The sequence below is a fragment of the Paramisgurnus dabryanus genome, chromosome 1 (genome assembly GCF_030506205.2).
Source record: "Paramisgurnus dabryanus chromosome 1, PD_genome_1.1, whole genome shotgun sequence".
Classification (NCBI taxonomy): Eukaryota; Metazoa; Chordata; class Actinopteri; order Cypriniformes; family Cobitidae; genus Paramisgurnus; species Paramisgurnus dabryanus.
This window is the reverse complement of record NC_133337.1, coordinates 54,181,725-54,196,978: the sequence shown is the minus strand read 5'-3', so window position 1 is coordinate 54,196,978 and position 15,254 is coordinate 54,181,725. Positions and strand designations below refer to the sequence as shown.

General features: G+C 38.9%; 1 protein-coding gene across 3 annotated transcripts in view; it reads right to left on the bottom strand.

Annotated features, from left to right (window-relative positions):
* The window catches only part of mpp7a (MAGUK p55 scaffold protein 7a), a 155,625-nt gene that overhangs the window by 103,654 nt on the left and 36,717 nt on the right, over positions 1–15,254 (bottom strand). For 2 of the 3 annotated variants that reach the window (XM_065242344.2, XM_065242345.2), the window contains exon 3: positions 13,189–13,307. In XM_065242344.2, coding sequence (XP_065098416.1) covers positions 13,189–13,307 — 119 coding nt within the window. Of the gene's footprint in view, positions 1–2,577; positions 3,763–13,188; positions 13,308–15,254 lie in introns of those variants that run through there. The other variant, XM_065242343.2, reaches the window with a different exon arrangement.

Sequence of the window (15,254 nt, the reverse complement as noted above, 5' to 3'; positions counted from 1 at the left end):
ATTTAATTTATACAAGAGACAGTGTTATGACTCATTTAATTCGATTTCTGTACCTAATGCTAATGTTAGCCCTTATTAATGTGCAGATTTGTTCTTTTTTATAAATGTTTGTAATTTCTTTATTTGTTATTAGATTTTCCCCACCCCCTTTTTGCTGATCTGAAAAATAATCCGATCCATGCCTCAAAAACTGTAATGTGATCTGAACCGTGAGTTTTGTGATCTGTCACACACCCCTAGTAAAGTTAGTACACAGTGATAGCCATAAATGCATTTGTACTAATAATTGGCATAATAATTTATTTCAGTGTTCGGTTTCCTCATTTTCGGTTTTCGGTTTCGGCCAAGAATTTTCATTTCGGTGCATCCCTAAATCCTTCCTAAAATGCATTAAACTTTCATTTACAAAGATGTGAAACTCGCCGAGTGGTCAGGGGTGTTCACTGATATGCTCACACAAAAATCGCTGCAAAAGATGCTTTCCAACAGGCGTTTTACCATTTGTTGTTAACTTGTGGACCTATTTTTCCAAACGCCTCACACCCATACATTCTTCCGTTGAGAGCTTGAATAATAGACACTCCAGCCAAGTTGGTGGTGATAATCCACCTTTGCCAATTGCAAGAATACAAACAACTCCATTTCTGTTTCTGGCGGCAGAGTAATACCGTACCTCACTGTTTAATGCATTTTAGGAAGGATTGTTCCAGTGCACCTACTGTATGTAGCCATTGTAGAGGTGGGTGTGATACAACAGAAACCGATAATTCTCGGGGCAGCATCATATGTCCAAATTTCAGTCAAAACCGTTCTATTTCATCATAAACAATCTGAAAACAAGGCTTTAAGTGTAAAATACCGTGGTTTCGGTGTACAGAAACCAAAGATCAAACAGAAATCAAAGATAAATAGTAGGGTTGCACCGAAATTTCGGTCGCCAAAAATTTCGGCCGAAAATGGCAATATCGGTTTCGGGCCGAAATAAAAAATCCAGCCGAAAATGTAAACCGAAAATGAATGTCAACCGCGCCCCTCCCATCTGTGCGCTAGCGCTTGGGTTTCACTCACGGTGATCAGTCGTCTCCCACCCCTCCCCTTCGTGCTCAAGCAGGTTTCACTCACGGTCGAGCTGTTTGCACGCGTCTGCAAAGATTAAGCATGTCTTGATGTGTAAACTTTAGAGAGAGTCGCGCTAATGTGTCTCATACTGTAATCCATTAACATACATTTGGCGAATAAAGCAATGAAACACAACGTAACGTTTTTATGTGGAGCGACTGTTGCGCTGTTTGGGATTCACCCTCGGTCTCTGTATGTGCATGCGTTTAAGTGCCCTCGGTAGTGCACATACGAGAGAAACGCGTTTAAAAAAAAACAAGCAAACATAAAATCTCGCTGTTATTGACAGGGCACATATAAACAAAATTCTCTCCACAGTATTCTTTTTCTAATAAAAACATTTGTTTATGTCTTAAGTGTATTACAGTCAGATTAACCTACTTAAGTCTGTGTCATTAATGTTAATCAAACAACCCATGACAAAGAGACAAATAGCTCTAAAAAATAATTATATATTTAATTGATTGTGTTATGATTCATTTAATTAGATTTCTGTACCTAATGCTAATTTCAGACCTTATTAATGTACAACTTTGTTCTCTTTTATAAATGTTTGCAATTTCTTTATTGTTTATTAGATTTTTCCCACCTGCTTTTTGCTGATCCGAAAAATAATCTGATCTGTGCCTCAAAAACTGTAATGTGATCCGAACTGTGAGTTTTTTTATCCGTCACAAACCCCTAGTAAAGTTAGTACACAGTGATGGCCATAAATGCAATTGTACTAATAATTGGCATAATAATTTATTTCGGTGTTTCGGTTTCGGTTTTTCGGTCTTGGTTTCCTTTTTTCGGTTTCGGCCAAGAATTTTCATTTCGGTGCATCACTAATAAATAGTTGTTTTCAGATATGTTTTAACTGTGAGTTGACATGGATTAAAAAATTATCTTGCTCTTTTTTTAATCCCCCTGAAATTGTTACCAGGACAACATCATAGTCTGAAGCCTTTGAAATACGCAGAAGCTCCCAGAATGTCCAGACTGAAATTTGCTCTTTGAAATATTACGTATCAGCACAGCAGTGAATTAGAAACCCACCGCTACCAAGGGGACTAAATATTTATCAGTGCCTTCTCAGGAGAAGATGAATGACCCTGGCTGGTTGTCATGGTGATTTGACGAAGCATAAAGCGAAGGGAACACCATGAGCCTGGGCCCAGAAAGCGATGTGCCGAGTGAGCCAAAAATGGCAGTTTTCTGGATCTCCATCCCCAGAGGCGGCTGCGATGTGGTGAAGCGAGGCTCTGTTGAGAAACATAGCCAGGGCCGTGACGAACAGACATCGCTTTTTAGCCACCCCGCTCGCAATGCTTCTGAACTCTAAAGACAGCTGGGTCGCTGTCTGTAACTGCAGCGATGTAAAAGTGGAATCTCTCGCACACCTGCGAACACGCTCACGGGCGAAGAAAAGAGACATAAATATTTCTCATCCACTCAAACACACACATAGACACATACACGCTCGGTGAAGGAGAAATGGAATGTGGAATCCGGTTGGAACGTAACCGTCCGGTTGCTCCCACAATTCAGAGAGAGACATCTGTTTAGGCCGTCTGAGCCGTGGCGGAGCGGTTTAGCTCTGTACAGTTTAGATTTCAACTGAGGTTGAGCGAGATTCAGCTCGGGCTGTTTTCCAGATACAGGCCTGTCCACAATGGAGCGCCAGAGAGCAGACATTTTAAATCCATTATGGAGCCCTCACACCGATCATTGCTCACAGTCCACAGAACACAGAGAAAAATAATTTCACTTTTAAATTTTGCAGAACAAACATTTTATTTTTGTTTGTAAATATTAAGTTTTTGTACAATGAGTAGCTGTAAATGATTTGCCAATAACATATAAGTGCACTGTAAAAAAAATTGAGTTTGTTCAACTTAAAAATATTAGTTGACTCAGAAAAGTTGTTGTGTCAAGTAATATTTTTAAGGTGGACCAACTTTTTTTACAGTGTGTATAGTTTTATTCATGCACACTGAATTTGAGAAAGAGAGAGAGAGAGGGAGAGGGTGAAAGGGGGAAAGAAATAGAAAAAAGGAAAGCGAACAGGAAATGAGAGCAATGAATCAGAGTAATACCATCAAGCATTAGTGCGTGTTATTCCACTACATCACACAGGCCTTGCAAACCGATAAACAATCGTTTCATTTTTCCAGCTCTAAATTTCACAGCAGAATGGAGAACAATGAGAATACGTCATTGCTTTTCACTCATCTGCTGATCTCAGACTACTTCAGTATTTTAACATATGAATAAACAAAACGATGGTTCAGTAAACATACTAGGTGAGAAAAATATTTTGCGGTCAGGGTTCAGGTCAAATACTACAATGGACCACTGTCTAAACCCTCTTGGACCAGACGTTTAATACCCAGAGGCCTTTGACATAACATACGAGTGAAGAACATAAGCAGGTGAGAGAAACAGCAGCCAGTCAGGTCTCTGGGTTCTCCAAGTGCATTATGCAGCCAAACAAACACAGCTTTAAACACAATCACACTGAACGTTGACAGATATGGAGGAGAAAAAATGAATGTGGAATATGAAATACGAAGACAACAGAGATAGGAAGCAAAAACAAGACTTTGAGGGCAATGACTTAAAAGGCAACAAGCAAAACAAGCAAACAAAAATATTGCAGTTCTATTAAAGGGATAGCTCGGCCAAAAACGATATTAAACCCATGATTTACTCACCCCCAAGCTGTCCGAGTTGCATATGTCCATCGTTTTTTAGAGAAACACATTTTCGGATATTTTAGAAAATATTTTAGATCTTTCAGTTGATTAAATGTAATGTTACAGGGTCCACCCATAGTCCACGACCTTCAAGTCCAAAAAAAGTGTGTCCATCCTTCACAAATTAAATCCAAACGGCTCCAGAAGGATAAACAAAGGTCTTCTGAGGGTAAACCGCGCGGTGTTGTTGTAGAAATATCCATATTTAAAACTTTATTAACGTAAATAACTACCTTCCGGTAGCGCCGCCATCTTAGACTCCTCTGTATTCAGGAGAGAGTATTAGCGTAGCGTACGCACTTTTCTTAGTGACGTATGACAAATTCGGAGGGCGGGGGCACAGAGCAGCAGCAGAGTAGCCTCCGTAGGCTGCGTAAACTCTCATCCTGAATGCGGACGCGACTAAGATGGCGGCGCTACCGAAAGGTAGTTAATTACATTAATAAAACTTTAAATATGGATATTTCTACAACAACCCGCACGGATTACCCTCAGAAGACCTTTGTTTATCATCCTGGAGCCTTTTGGATTTAATTTGTGAAGGAAAGACGCACTTTTTTTGGACTTGAAGGTTGTGGACTATGGGTGGACCCCGTAACATTACAATTAATCAACTGAAAGATCTAAAATATTTTCTAAAATATCCGAAAATGTGTTTGTCTGAAAAACGATGGACATATGCAACTCGGACAGCTTGGGGGTGAGTAAATCATGGGTTTAATATCGTTTTTGGCCGAACTATCCCTTTAACAATACTTGAATCTAAGGGTGTCACGATTTTCAATTTTAAATCGAAATCGATCGAAATTAAGTCACAACCTCGAACTTCGAATTAAAAAATTGGATCGTCGATGCTGCCACGCCCCAATGTCACGTCCGGTCGGCTTGCCAAGCGGGGGGAAATAAACCTCTCAGAGGTGCCTATAAAACATTGGTCCAGCGGAACGCGATTTATATTTTAAACACGAGGGATGTATTGAAATGCATATCATAAACAGGATTAATACCTAGTGATCTTACTTCGGACAGAGCCCAGCTCGCTGCACGTGCGCGAGAGAGCCGCCAAGATGCAGCGGGTTATATTTTAAACAAAAGGGATAGTTTGCCTCAGCTCGCATGAAACGCATAAAACTGAACAAATACGTAAGGATTACTACTTTGGTTTATGTTTAGACTTTGGACAGATGCGAGAGCGCATGCACGTGAGACAGAGAGAGCCGCTTATGACACACTGGTTTTATTTTGGATGCTAGAAGTCCAAGACGCGCGCATTAAGTCCATGTGCGTGCAAGAAGGAATCCTCTCTCTACATACAAGCTCTCTCGCATAAAGGGAAGCCCACAAACCCCCATGCAAGGAAAAGCATGCCATGTGCATGTTAATGTACATGAAAATGTAATCGAATCGAGGATTTGGAGAATCGTGAAACTCCTACTTGAATCTAGGGCTGCAACTAACAATTATTTTCATAATCTATTATTTACTTAATTTGAAAATTTGTGTATTCATGTGTAGCCACACACTATACAGAGTTTTACTTATATAATCTTTTGATTTTGATATTTTAAACTTTAAATAAAAAAGTTGTGCAACTTTTTAATAGTAAAACATCTTTAAAATGTAATAATAATAATAATAATAATTATAATAATTGTTATAATAATTATAATAATTGTTATAATAATTATAATAATTGTTATAATAATAATAATAATAATAATAATAATAATAATAATAATAATAATAATAATAATAATAATAATAATTAATAATAATAATAATAATAATATTATTATTATATAAATAAACAAAATGAGTCTTCAGGCATTTGCTGGTGAGGAAATCTTGCCACAGATTAATAAACTCATTTTAATCTTCAACTTCAGACCTTAATGAGAATGAACATGTTTTGTTATTAACAAAATAAATAAGCAATATGATATAAAAGTGATATAGGCCTATGCATTGTTACAGTAATAAAAACCGGAATATTCCCCTTATTTTAAAACAGGTGCTTGTGCTTCATTACTATTTTTATGAAAACCCAACAACAATAAATAAAAACTTACTTGACAATAAATCTCATAATCGATTATTATCAATTAGTTGTTGCAGCCCTACTTGAATATCACCAAACATGACATTTTGAGAGAAAAAAAACAGCTCTGAAACAACCATAGTCCTTCAACAAAGTCATGTAAGTGGTGCACAATAAACAAACACTGGCAGAATTTTTGGGTGAACTGTCCTTTCACATGATCTGTCAATGCATGTTGATTTTATGCATCTTGGAAAAAGGCTTAGCAAGAGGGCACAGAAATGCATAACAAGAAAGGTTTTTTTTGAGCCCCTACACTAGGGCTGTGACGATGCATCGCATTTCCCTATCTGTCTGAAATCGATTCTGAATCGCAAGACAATTATTCTGTGTTTTATGCGCAGCTTGTGCGTGTACTATGGGTCTTCGATCAGTAGGAAGTCCTTATCAATCTAAAATCATTATGAGTCCGAGTCGTTTATAACGTGCATTTAAAAAAGCAACACTCAAACAATCCTTCAAAATATTCTCTATTATCATGAAAATAACTGCAAAGTTTCTGCATGAGAGCGCGCTCTGGGTTTTGGATGTGGCGGCATTTCACCGTATTAATTAAAATTAATTCAATCAGAAAATGTACATTTGCACGATTAATTGTCCCAGCTTTAACCTACACCCTTCATCTCATTTCTTACTTAGAAGGGTAAACCCTTTGAATATATTACGGCATATAGTAATGACACCTTTAGAAGCTTAACAGAGCAGAAATGCAGAAAAAAATATGGAAACGTTACGTCGGAAGCCACACCTTTGGTTAATCAGAAATGGTGAAGGACGAGAGGCATGACAACAGTGTGTATTAGAGGTGTAGTATTTCTGCTCTGGGAAGCTGCTAACATCCGCAGTGTTAGAATGATATTGACCTTTTCTCTTCCGCCTGTCTCGCAGTGACCCAAGTAGCTGTATCGAGTAACCCCTGACGGTCCGAGGTCCACGTGGACCAGCACATAACCAAGAGCTCTACTGCACCTCATCATCTTACACTCAAACTGATCACAGATCGTCAAAGTGTAGGACAGGAAGGGCCTGCAGACGGACGGGTTTGACGATGAGATGCCTGTCAGAGAGGGATGTTTACACAAAACCCACCATACAGGATGGACACACACACACACACACACACACACACACACACACACACACACAAAAAGTCCTTTTATCCTCTTCTTAAAGCAATGTTTTCTGACCGAGTACACCAGACATGCTGGTTAATGTTCAAAGTAAAAAGCCCTTTTTAGACATAAATAGCACTGCAAAAATCAGAACTTTCAAGGGAAAGGTTACCCAAAAACACAGTTGATAGTATCCATTGATTTCAATAGTATTTGTTTTTCCTACTATGGAAGTAAGTGAGTGACGTCATCTGTGTGGTTACCATCATTGATCAAAACATCTTCTTTTGTGTTTAGCAGAATAAAGAAAAACAATAGGTTTAGAACAACATGGCAAGTAAATGATGACAGAATTTTACTTTTTGGGTAAACTATCCCTTTAAAAATTAAACCAGATTTATGACCCCTGTATATAATGTGCAAACTATATAAATGTATGAGTGCATTTTTGGTTAAACATCTTATATTTGATTACATTTACTGCAGTTTAAACTCACACATACTGTGCACAAAGTTCAGAGATGCAGGGAAACATCATTGCAGTGATGTGTGGCATTCTCCGTTTCTAATATCCAGTTTTACGACTCATAAAGCTGGATGAATGGCACAGATTTAATGCACGTGTGGCACTAATGAAACACAATAATTCATCATATTTATGTAAGCCACCCGACTGTCAACACAGAGAGAAGCCAAAGTGAATAGACCACCACATTTCATTCAACAGAGAAAATGATGACAACCAGAGACAAAAGGTGCTGGTCACGTACATGTGTAAATGATCTCAGATAGGCAGAAGGTCGTGCCATTGTTTCTGTGCAATTTGGAACTAGTACAGCAATCATGATTTTAATGTAATATGTCAGTGACTTTATGGATTGAATGTATATTGCGTATGTCTGCATTCCATCCTAACCAAATTCGATATCCCTGTCATATGCACATGTGCATAGTCTGCACCACATATAAAACACAGTGTGTGTGTGTGTGCACAGAGATATGCATTTGTTGACTCTGGAGCAAGCTTAGTGCAGACACTGGATGCAGAAGGCTTGTATTACTTTGAGAATTTATTTTGGATGCAGAATACGGATTATAAAGTATCGGAATTAGACACAAGCTGCTCTTTAAGAGACTTCACAAACATTAATATGGTAACTCAGTGTTAAGTAGGAAAATGTAAAGCCAACTGCCAGTATCTGGAACTCAGACAAAACGTTTTCAGCATCTCGCATTCAATAAAAGAGCAGACATTCTCGAGTTCAATTCAAACCCAGCTTTCCCTCTCTCTGTCTGGGCAATAATCTGATAAGGCAGTATGTGAGATTTAATCTGACTGGCTATATATTGAAAGCATTTAATAGGGTAAGAGTGGAAGTGTTTCCATGTTTGGTCTTGCCATGTTCATAAAAAAGCAAGCGGTAGAGACATTAGCACCCTACTGTACCTACAAATTTCTCAGCTAGTCTTTCCTCAATTATATGCAAACTTAGACACATGTGAACTCTTCTAAAAATGGTTGCATTGCTAATTATACTGTATAAAAGACTATGCAACATAACCGGCCTGCAAGTAAAGAGTCTTCGATTTGAGATTAACAACATTTAAAATCATTTAGAAGCATATTAATGCATGCAGGGATATGAATCTTAAATAAACATATATAACGGTCATCACATCAACATGTTTGTAAATAAAATGTTTGAAATAATTCGGAAAATAAAGTGGTAAGAGAAGATTTGCAGCACAACCAAAACAGAAATGGGGTGTCTAACAAATAATTGCTTGTCGACACATTGTGCACTTCCAGCACAAACAGCTCTCCTAATGGGAGATTTGTTTTGCGTCAGTGTACTCAGACTGAGTTGTTCTGAAATTTTGCATGGAGAGGACATTATTCTGCCCCCCGGCCTCTGGATCGAGACCAGCAGGTTTAAGGAAGCAAAATGTTCCAGCTCAGAACTGCCATTTTTTGGTGTAAATGCCTGAACAAGGCCAGAAATGGCCCTGACTCAGACACCCAGTCAGTGGAAAATGGTAAGAGGTACCAACTAAGTACCATTTTGCCAACCGCATTTTTAGCAAGCCAGAAATCTCAGTGTAGGATTAGAGGTCTTTAGAGTCCTCAACCCGATCCTCCTCTGAGGACTGCAGATAAAGAGCCCACCCTTGCCCAGAGGCCCACAAGTACATGCCCTGTTCATTGTGGAAGACTGGCACAACTGTCTATACTCAACCTGGTTTCCATCTGTAATAACAAATAGAGAAAGGCCCAGAGGTGAAAACCACATGCATTACCAGCTGATCTGGGCTTAGGAGCCGAGAGGGATTACAATAAAGGTGTGAGTGCGAGTATACAAGGTTAAACACACAACTGTAATCTTTTAGCATTTATGAGAGAAGGAGCACGGAGTACACTGGTGCAATATACTGAAACACTTGACTTGTGCTGGATCTGTGTTTGTCTTGTTTCTGTTTACACACACATAAGAGTGCCTCAAAGATCATGTATTTTTGTAAGCCAACCCCGGAAGTTAGCTGGACACTGGTTCCTTTACTAAAAAAAAAACATACATTTTTCCTCTAACCTTGAGCTTGTTGCGTTTACACAACTTTGTGAATTTTGAAGTATTTTTTAGGAAACCCATTTAGACTTGAAGGGACTGTAAGTAGGATTTTAAGTGTTTTACTAATCAAAATCAATGTCTTTATTCATAAATATATCCTCGCTGGTGTCAAATGACCTCTGCCAATGGTCTGACTTTTCTTTGTAAGCTTCGAATTTCTTCTCTTTACTTACACTGAACGGGTAAGTCCAAGGAGGCTTCCATGTCGCTCCCAATACTGATAAACTATAATAGCAGAGAGGGACAAAAAGCACTAGCCTACCAATGCGTTTCCACAATGCGTTTTCACTCAGAAAACCAGCTGAAATGGACAAGGAGATCAGTGAGTACATAACAGCTACCGTAGTTGCAACATGCTTTGGAAAAGCGAGGCGCTAGAGAGCAGTATTCGTTTGAATGCAAAATACAATTTCACCACTAGATGGGGGTAAATCCTACTTACTGTCTCTTTAAAGGTGCAATTTGTAAAACACGCCGCTAGAGGGTGCACATCAAAACAATAACAATGGCATGACTTGATGACGCTATGAAGGAGCGTGGAATGATGGGATCTGTTGTCTTCAACCCCACCGTTAATGGCCATCAATCAGGCGGGAACAAGAAATCATGTTAACGGATGAAGTAATAAAGTTTTATAATTTTTGCGTCTGATGACATCATTTTATTTTATTATATTAAATTAGACCCGAGTAAGGTTTGTAACTAAATTGTTAGTCATAGATGTTTAAATATATGTCCAATTTGATTTAGTTTTACGTTTTCAAATCAATCATAGTAAAAGTTATTTTGAACTTACCAATATCATTTGCAATAATGATTGATTCATATTTCTGTATAACCATAGGGGTGTAACGGTACGTGTATTCGTACCGGACCATTTCGGTACAGGGCTTTCTGCATGGTGCACATGGCCGCATGCAATCTTTTTTGTGCGGAACATGATATGTTGTGTGCGTTTCCACACAAACATATAAAGTGGCAGAAGTCTCCGCGTTCAGTGCAAGTCTTCTGTCAAACATATAACATAATTCGCCCCGCAGAAAGATTTTTATTTACTTAGTTGTAAATTCGTTTGATTATTGATGTAAACGTTTACGGGGCCGCTTACGTGTCGCATCTAAAAGCACGTTCTAAACGCGTGTCAAAGCGCTGTTTTGTTCTTTGAAAAGTGCGTGAGAGGTTCCACGTCTTTCGTTGCTACGCAATCATGAGCCGCGCTTTCTGTGACAGTGAGAATAACGTCTGTGCGTGATCAGATTCTTCATCTGCACCTCACGTCAATCATATCATTGTCACAATGCGATCAGTTAATCTGGCCGGGACAGAGAAGAGCTGTAACCCAGGCTTACTCAGCTGTTACTCAGCTGCGGAGGGGTTCGTTAGTTTAAGTCACATTGGCGACACAAGCAAAGATTAGGAGAAATGTGCAAAAGATAAAAGATGGGTATGTATGCAACTCACTCATCTCAATATGAGTGTATAATAAGTATATCATCATGTTGCTTGCTATGCAGTTACACATAAAGCATTTATATTATTTTTATACAGAGATGGTACATAACCAATTCAATACTGTGCCTTAAAAAATCCTAAATAAATTAAAACGGAAAAAAATTTTGGTGGCAGAAATGTAGGCTATAGTTCGTAAATGTATTCAGGAATTGAATTTTTTAGTTTAGTGCAAGGTTTTAGTAGAAAAAGTTTAAGAGAAGGTTAAGAAAACATCATTTACCTACTGTTATAAATAATGTAAAAAAAGTATGTTATTTAGTGGAAAACTTTGCAGCAGTATTTTTTTATTTTATATACAATTTTATTTATTATAAAGTGTTTAAAAAAAGTGTAGACAAATTGTTTATAGTAAATAAATAAAAAATAATAGTAATAAACAACCTGCAGTTTACTGTTTGCATTTTTTCCCTAACTGTACCAAAAATGAACCGATCCATGGCTTCAAAACCTGAGGTACGCAACTAACCATGATTTTTGCGTACCGTTACACCCCTAGTATAACATTAACCGTATTTATTTACATTGCCAAAATTCACCTGAAAAGTTAAACAGTGTTAATAAAGCAATAAAAAAACAAATGCAATAACACATTAAATGAACATTAGTCTTCAAGAAAATAACATTTTTAATATATAAAATAAAGCATGATGAATTGTAACAAGACACTGTTGTCATGCGGTTTTCAACATCAAGTAAAGGCAGTAACAAAGGGAAACGCGAATATGACGCCATTGACAGGCAACTGTACTGCCCCGTGTCATTGTTTTGAATGCAGATTTTCTCACGAGTTACAAGTAGTTGGAAACATGAAAGACATTGTACTCAGCTGAAATGAAATACAAAAGTACTCAGCTGAACAAAATATATAACACTGAACTAGTGTTTGTATATTTTACTGCAAATATATATAAAAAAAATCCATAAAATTGTGCGAAGATTATCTTTTTGAAGAAAATGTTTAAGTGTCATAAATTTTTGTTAAGCACAGATCTTATTTTTAATCCAAAATCCAAATTTAAATATAATCCAAAAGTCTATGGGAAAGATGAATGGGCTTTTTAGCAAGAAAACCAGTGTTCCGCTATCTTCCGGGGTTGGCCTACAAAAATACATCATCCCTGCGGCACTCTTTTTCTCCCCTTTATTTAATTCACAATTGATTGACAGAGTAAATGTAGCCATGCAGACTGTAATAAAACTAAAGTGGAAAATCAGATCAAACTTTAAAGTAAAGGCGAGACCTTGGAAAAGACCCATTTACTTCCCGCTAGACTTGAGATGAAGGAAAGTTTCCAATTACTGTATCATTCTCCTCCCGTCTCTCTCCTTTTCATCTCATATACAGACACACACACACATCGACGGAGTATAGGTTTGGAATCGTGTACCTAACCCAGGTGAAAATTGCAGGTTGTGTCAGATTTCCTGTACGGCTCTCTGGAGCGGCTGCTTGGCAGGTGAACAGGGTGGAGTGGGACATGTGTGAAACCCTATGTTAATTACATTAGACAGCGGAGGTCTTTGGCTCTATGCCTGTCGGATCTGCACTGCCTTTGTGAGCAGACTGTTATACGAAGTTATTGAGCACAAGCTCAGCTCTAAAATCTAGATTCACAAATTCATCTGCATGTCCAGTATATATAAAAACAATTCTGAACAAGTCAAAAGTTTGTTATGCGATCAGTGCACTTTGTATAATGCACTCCAAAAGACGCCTGAAGCGAGAGGGAAAAAAATGGCAACTGGTATTTACCACAGATTCACATTTAGCATGAACATGGCATACATTCTCTTTCTAAAACGGTTTGCATTCATTAAAAAAAGACTTCCACAACCAACAGAAATGGGCACTGTCTCCAAACAACAGAGCAACAGATATAGAGAGACATAGTTAGGTCTAATGACAAAATACGTTACACCACATATCCTATCGAATAGTTCAAGTGTGTAATTCACACGCATGCACAGTCACACACACTCACCTTGACCAATGAGTGTAGACTCCTCTCCCCAAACATAGCGTGTAGAAAGGAGCGGTCATCTGCGTTCTCAACATGAGGCTGCAGTTGAGACGGCAATACAGACAACAGCTCATACAGACCTGCAGAGGACAGAAACACAGGAAACACATTACACACACACACAACCAATGCTTACAGACAAACTACAGACCCACATTAATAAGACCACGAAAGTCATTCTCACATACACTTGCATGCCAGATCCTCTATTGTTTCCTATAAACATTTTCTGAAATGGTGCAATACGGTTTCCTTACACACCAGTAACAATAACAACCAATTAAACATCCTGCACGCGTCTCTCACTAGGTCACACTAAGGCTAAAAAGTGGACTTCTCCCAAGCTGCACCCTCATTTCCTCCCTTTGTCTGTCTGCTTCCTGTTTTTCTAGGAATCACAACTGGAATTGAATCCCTAAAGTTTTATTAGGAGGTCCTGTGATGTTTAAACAAAGATAAACATTACTTATAATATATTTAATCCCAAAACTAAAGTGGACAGTATGACTAAATAACCAGATCCCTACTAGATGCCCTCAATGCACTTTTGAATGTCGGCTACTGCACACTTGTGACCTTTTGGGCCCGGACTGAGTTTTACAGTCAACAAGCAACCTTGTGTCTGTAGCCTATAAAAAGATCTGCGTAAACCGACCATTATCGGCTGCCAAGTTTTCCGGTTGGGATGTGAAAGAATGTTGTGCCAAACAGCATTTCCCTTTCACACGCCTACACTTCCCAGCGGCCTCCAGAAAATAACAGCGTTCCTTAGACATCAATGGCGGTGCTGGAGGATGGCAGGGAGGGGCAGAGGACGAAAGGCCCTGCTTCTCAAATTCACAGCATTATGGGTCAACAGCACCGGGCACGGAGACCGGCTTTAATTACAAAGCCTGTTTGGAAGGCGACGAGGTCATTTGAACTGTCTGGACAACACGGTACACAAAGACACGCACAAACGCTTACGCGCATGCATGAGAATTTGCGGATGAAGACGGTTTTCTGGAACCAAGCGATATTCTTAGTCAGACACACACAGGCATGAAGCAACATGCAAATATACGCCCAGAGACACACAAACGTACGCCACAAGAGAGGCTGTCCGCATGGGAAAAATGCCCTGCTGGCTCACAGTCTCGCCCCTGCTGGCATCAGTCCCCTGGACACAGTAGCCAACTGGTGGAAAACAGGACCAGATAGATTTACAGCACAGACCGCAATTCGAAAGAACAGTAAAATGGTTTTCTTTAAATGTCTTGTTTGGATGGGTTCAAAAGTCAATAGTGCAAAAAGATTCACACACACCCGTCTCCGTGAACTCTGCGGCTGTAAAATGAGCATTTCTCTCTTTCAGGTGCTGAGATACTGACTCTCTGATGCAGTATATCTGTCATGCGGACGCGCACATGGGTGCGCAAGACCACCTCTCAGGGGTCGGTATTTCAGGTGCTACTCAGAGAAGCACGCTTCATGCCTGTCTGTGTGAAAACTGAGCATGTGAATGGATAAATGAAAACAAGAACAGCTGTGCACTTTCATTCATTGTGCCTTTGATTTACTCAGAAACAGTACTACATGTACATCCACAGAGAGAAAAAGACAGAGAGGCTCTCCAGAGCACTGACAAATTATAGAAGAGATGAGAGAAATAAATACCAGCCATCTACATACAGTAACCGTATACATCTTAGTGACACTCCGATTCGATTCATTCCAACGAACTTAGCATTTCTGTCTGATCTCTGATTGCATCCACGTCTTTAATTCCAGACCATGGAAGTGATTACAATCTTGTATCATCCTTTAGAAGCAACATCTTAACTTATAAAATGCATGAAGAGCACAAACACACAAACACTGTGAAAAAGCTTTTGTTGGCACTTCATCTTCATGCTCATAGTCCTCTTAAACCACAACACCACATCAGACCTCTTGCCCAGAATCTCAGCAGATCTACTTGCATGTTCAAGACTTTAAACATGCTTTTAGCATTATACTCCACAATTGCCTTGGACCTAGAATAAGCG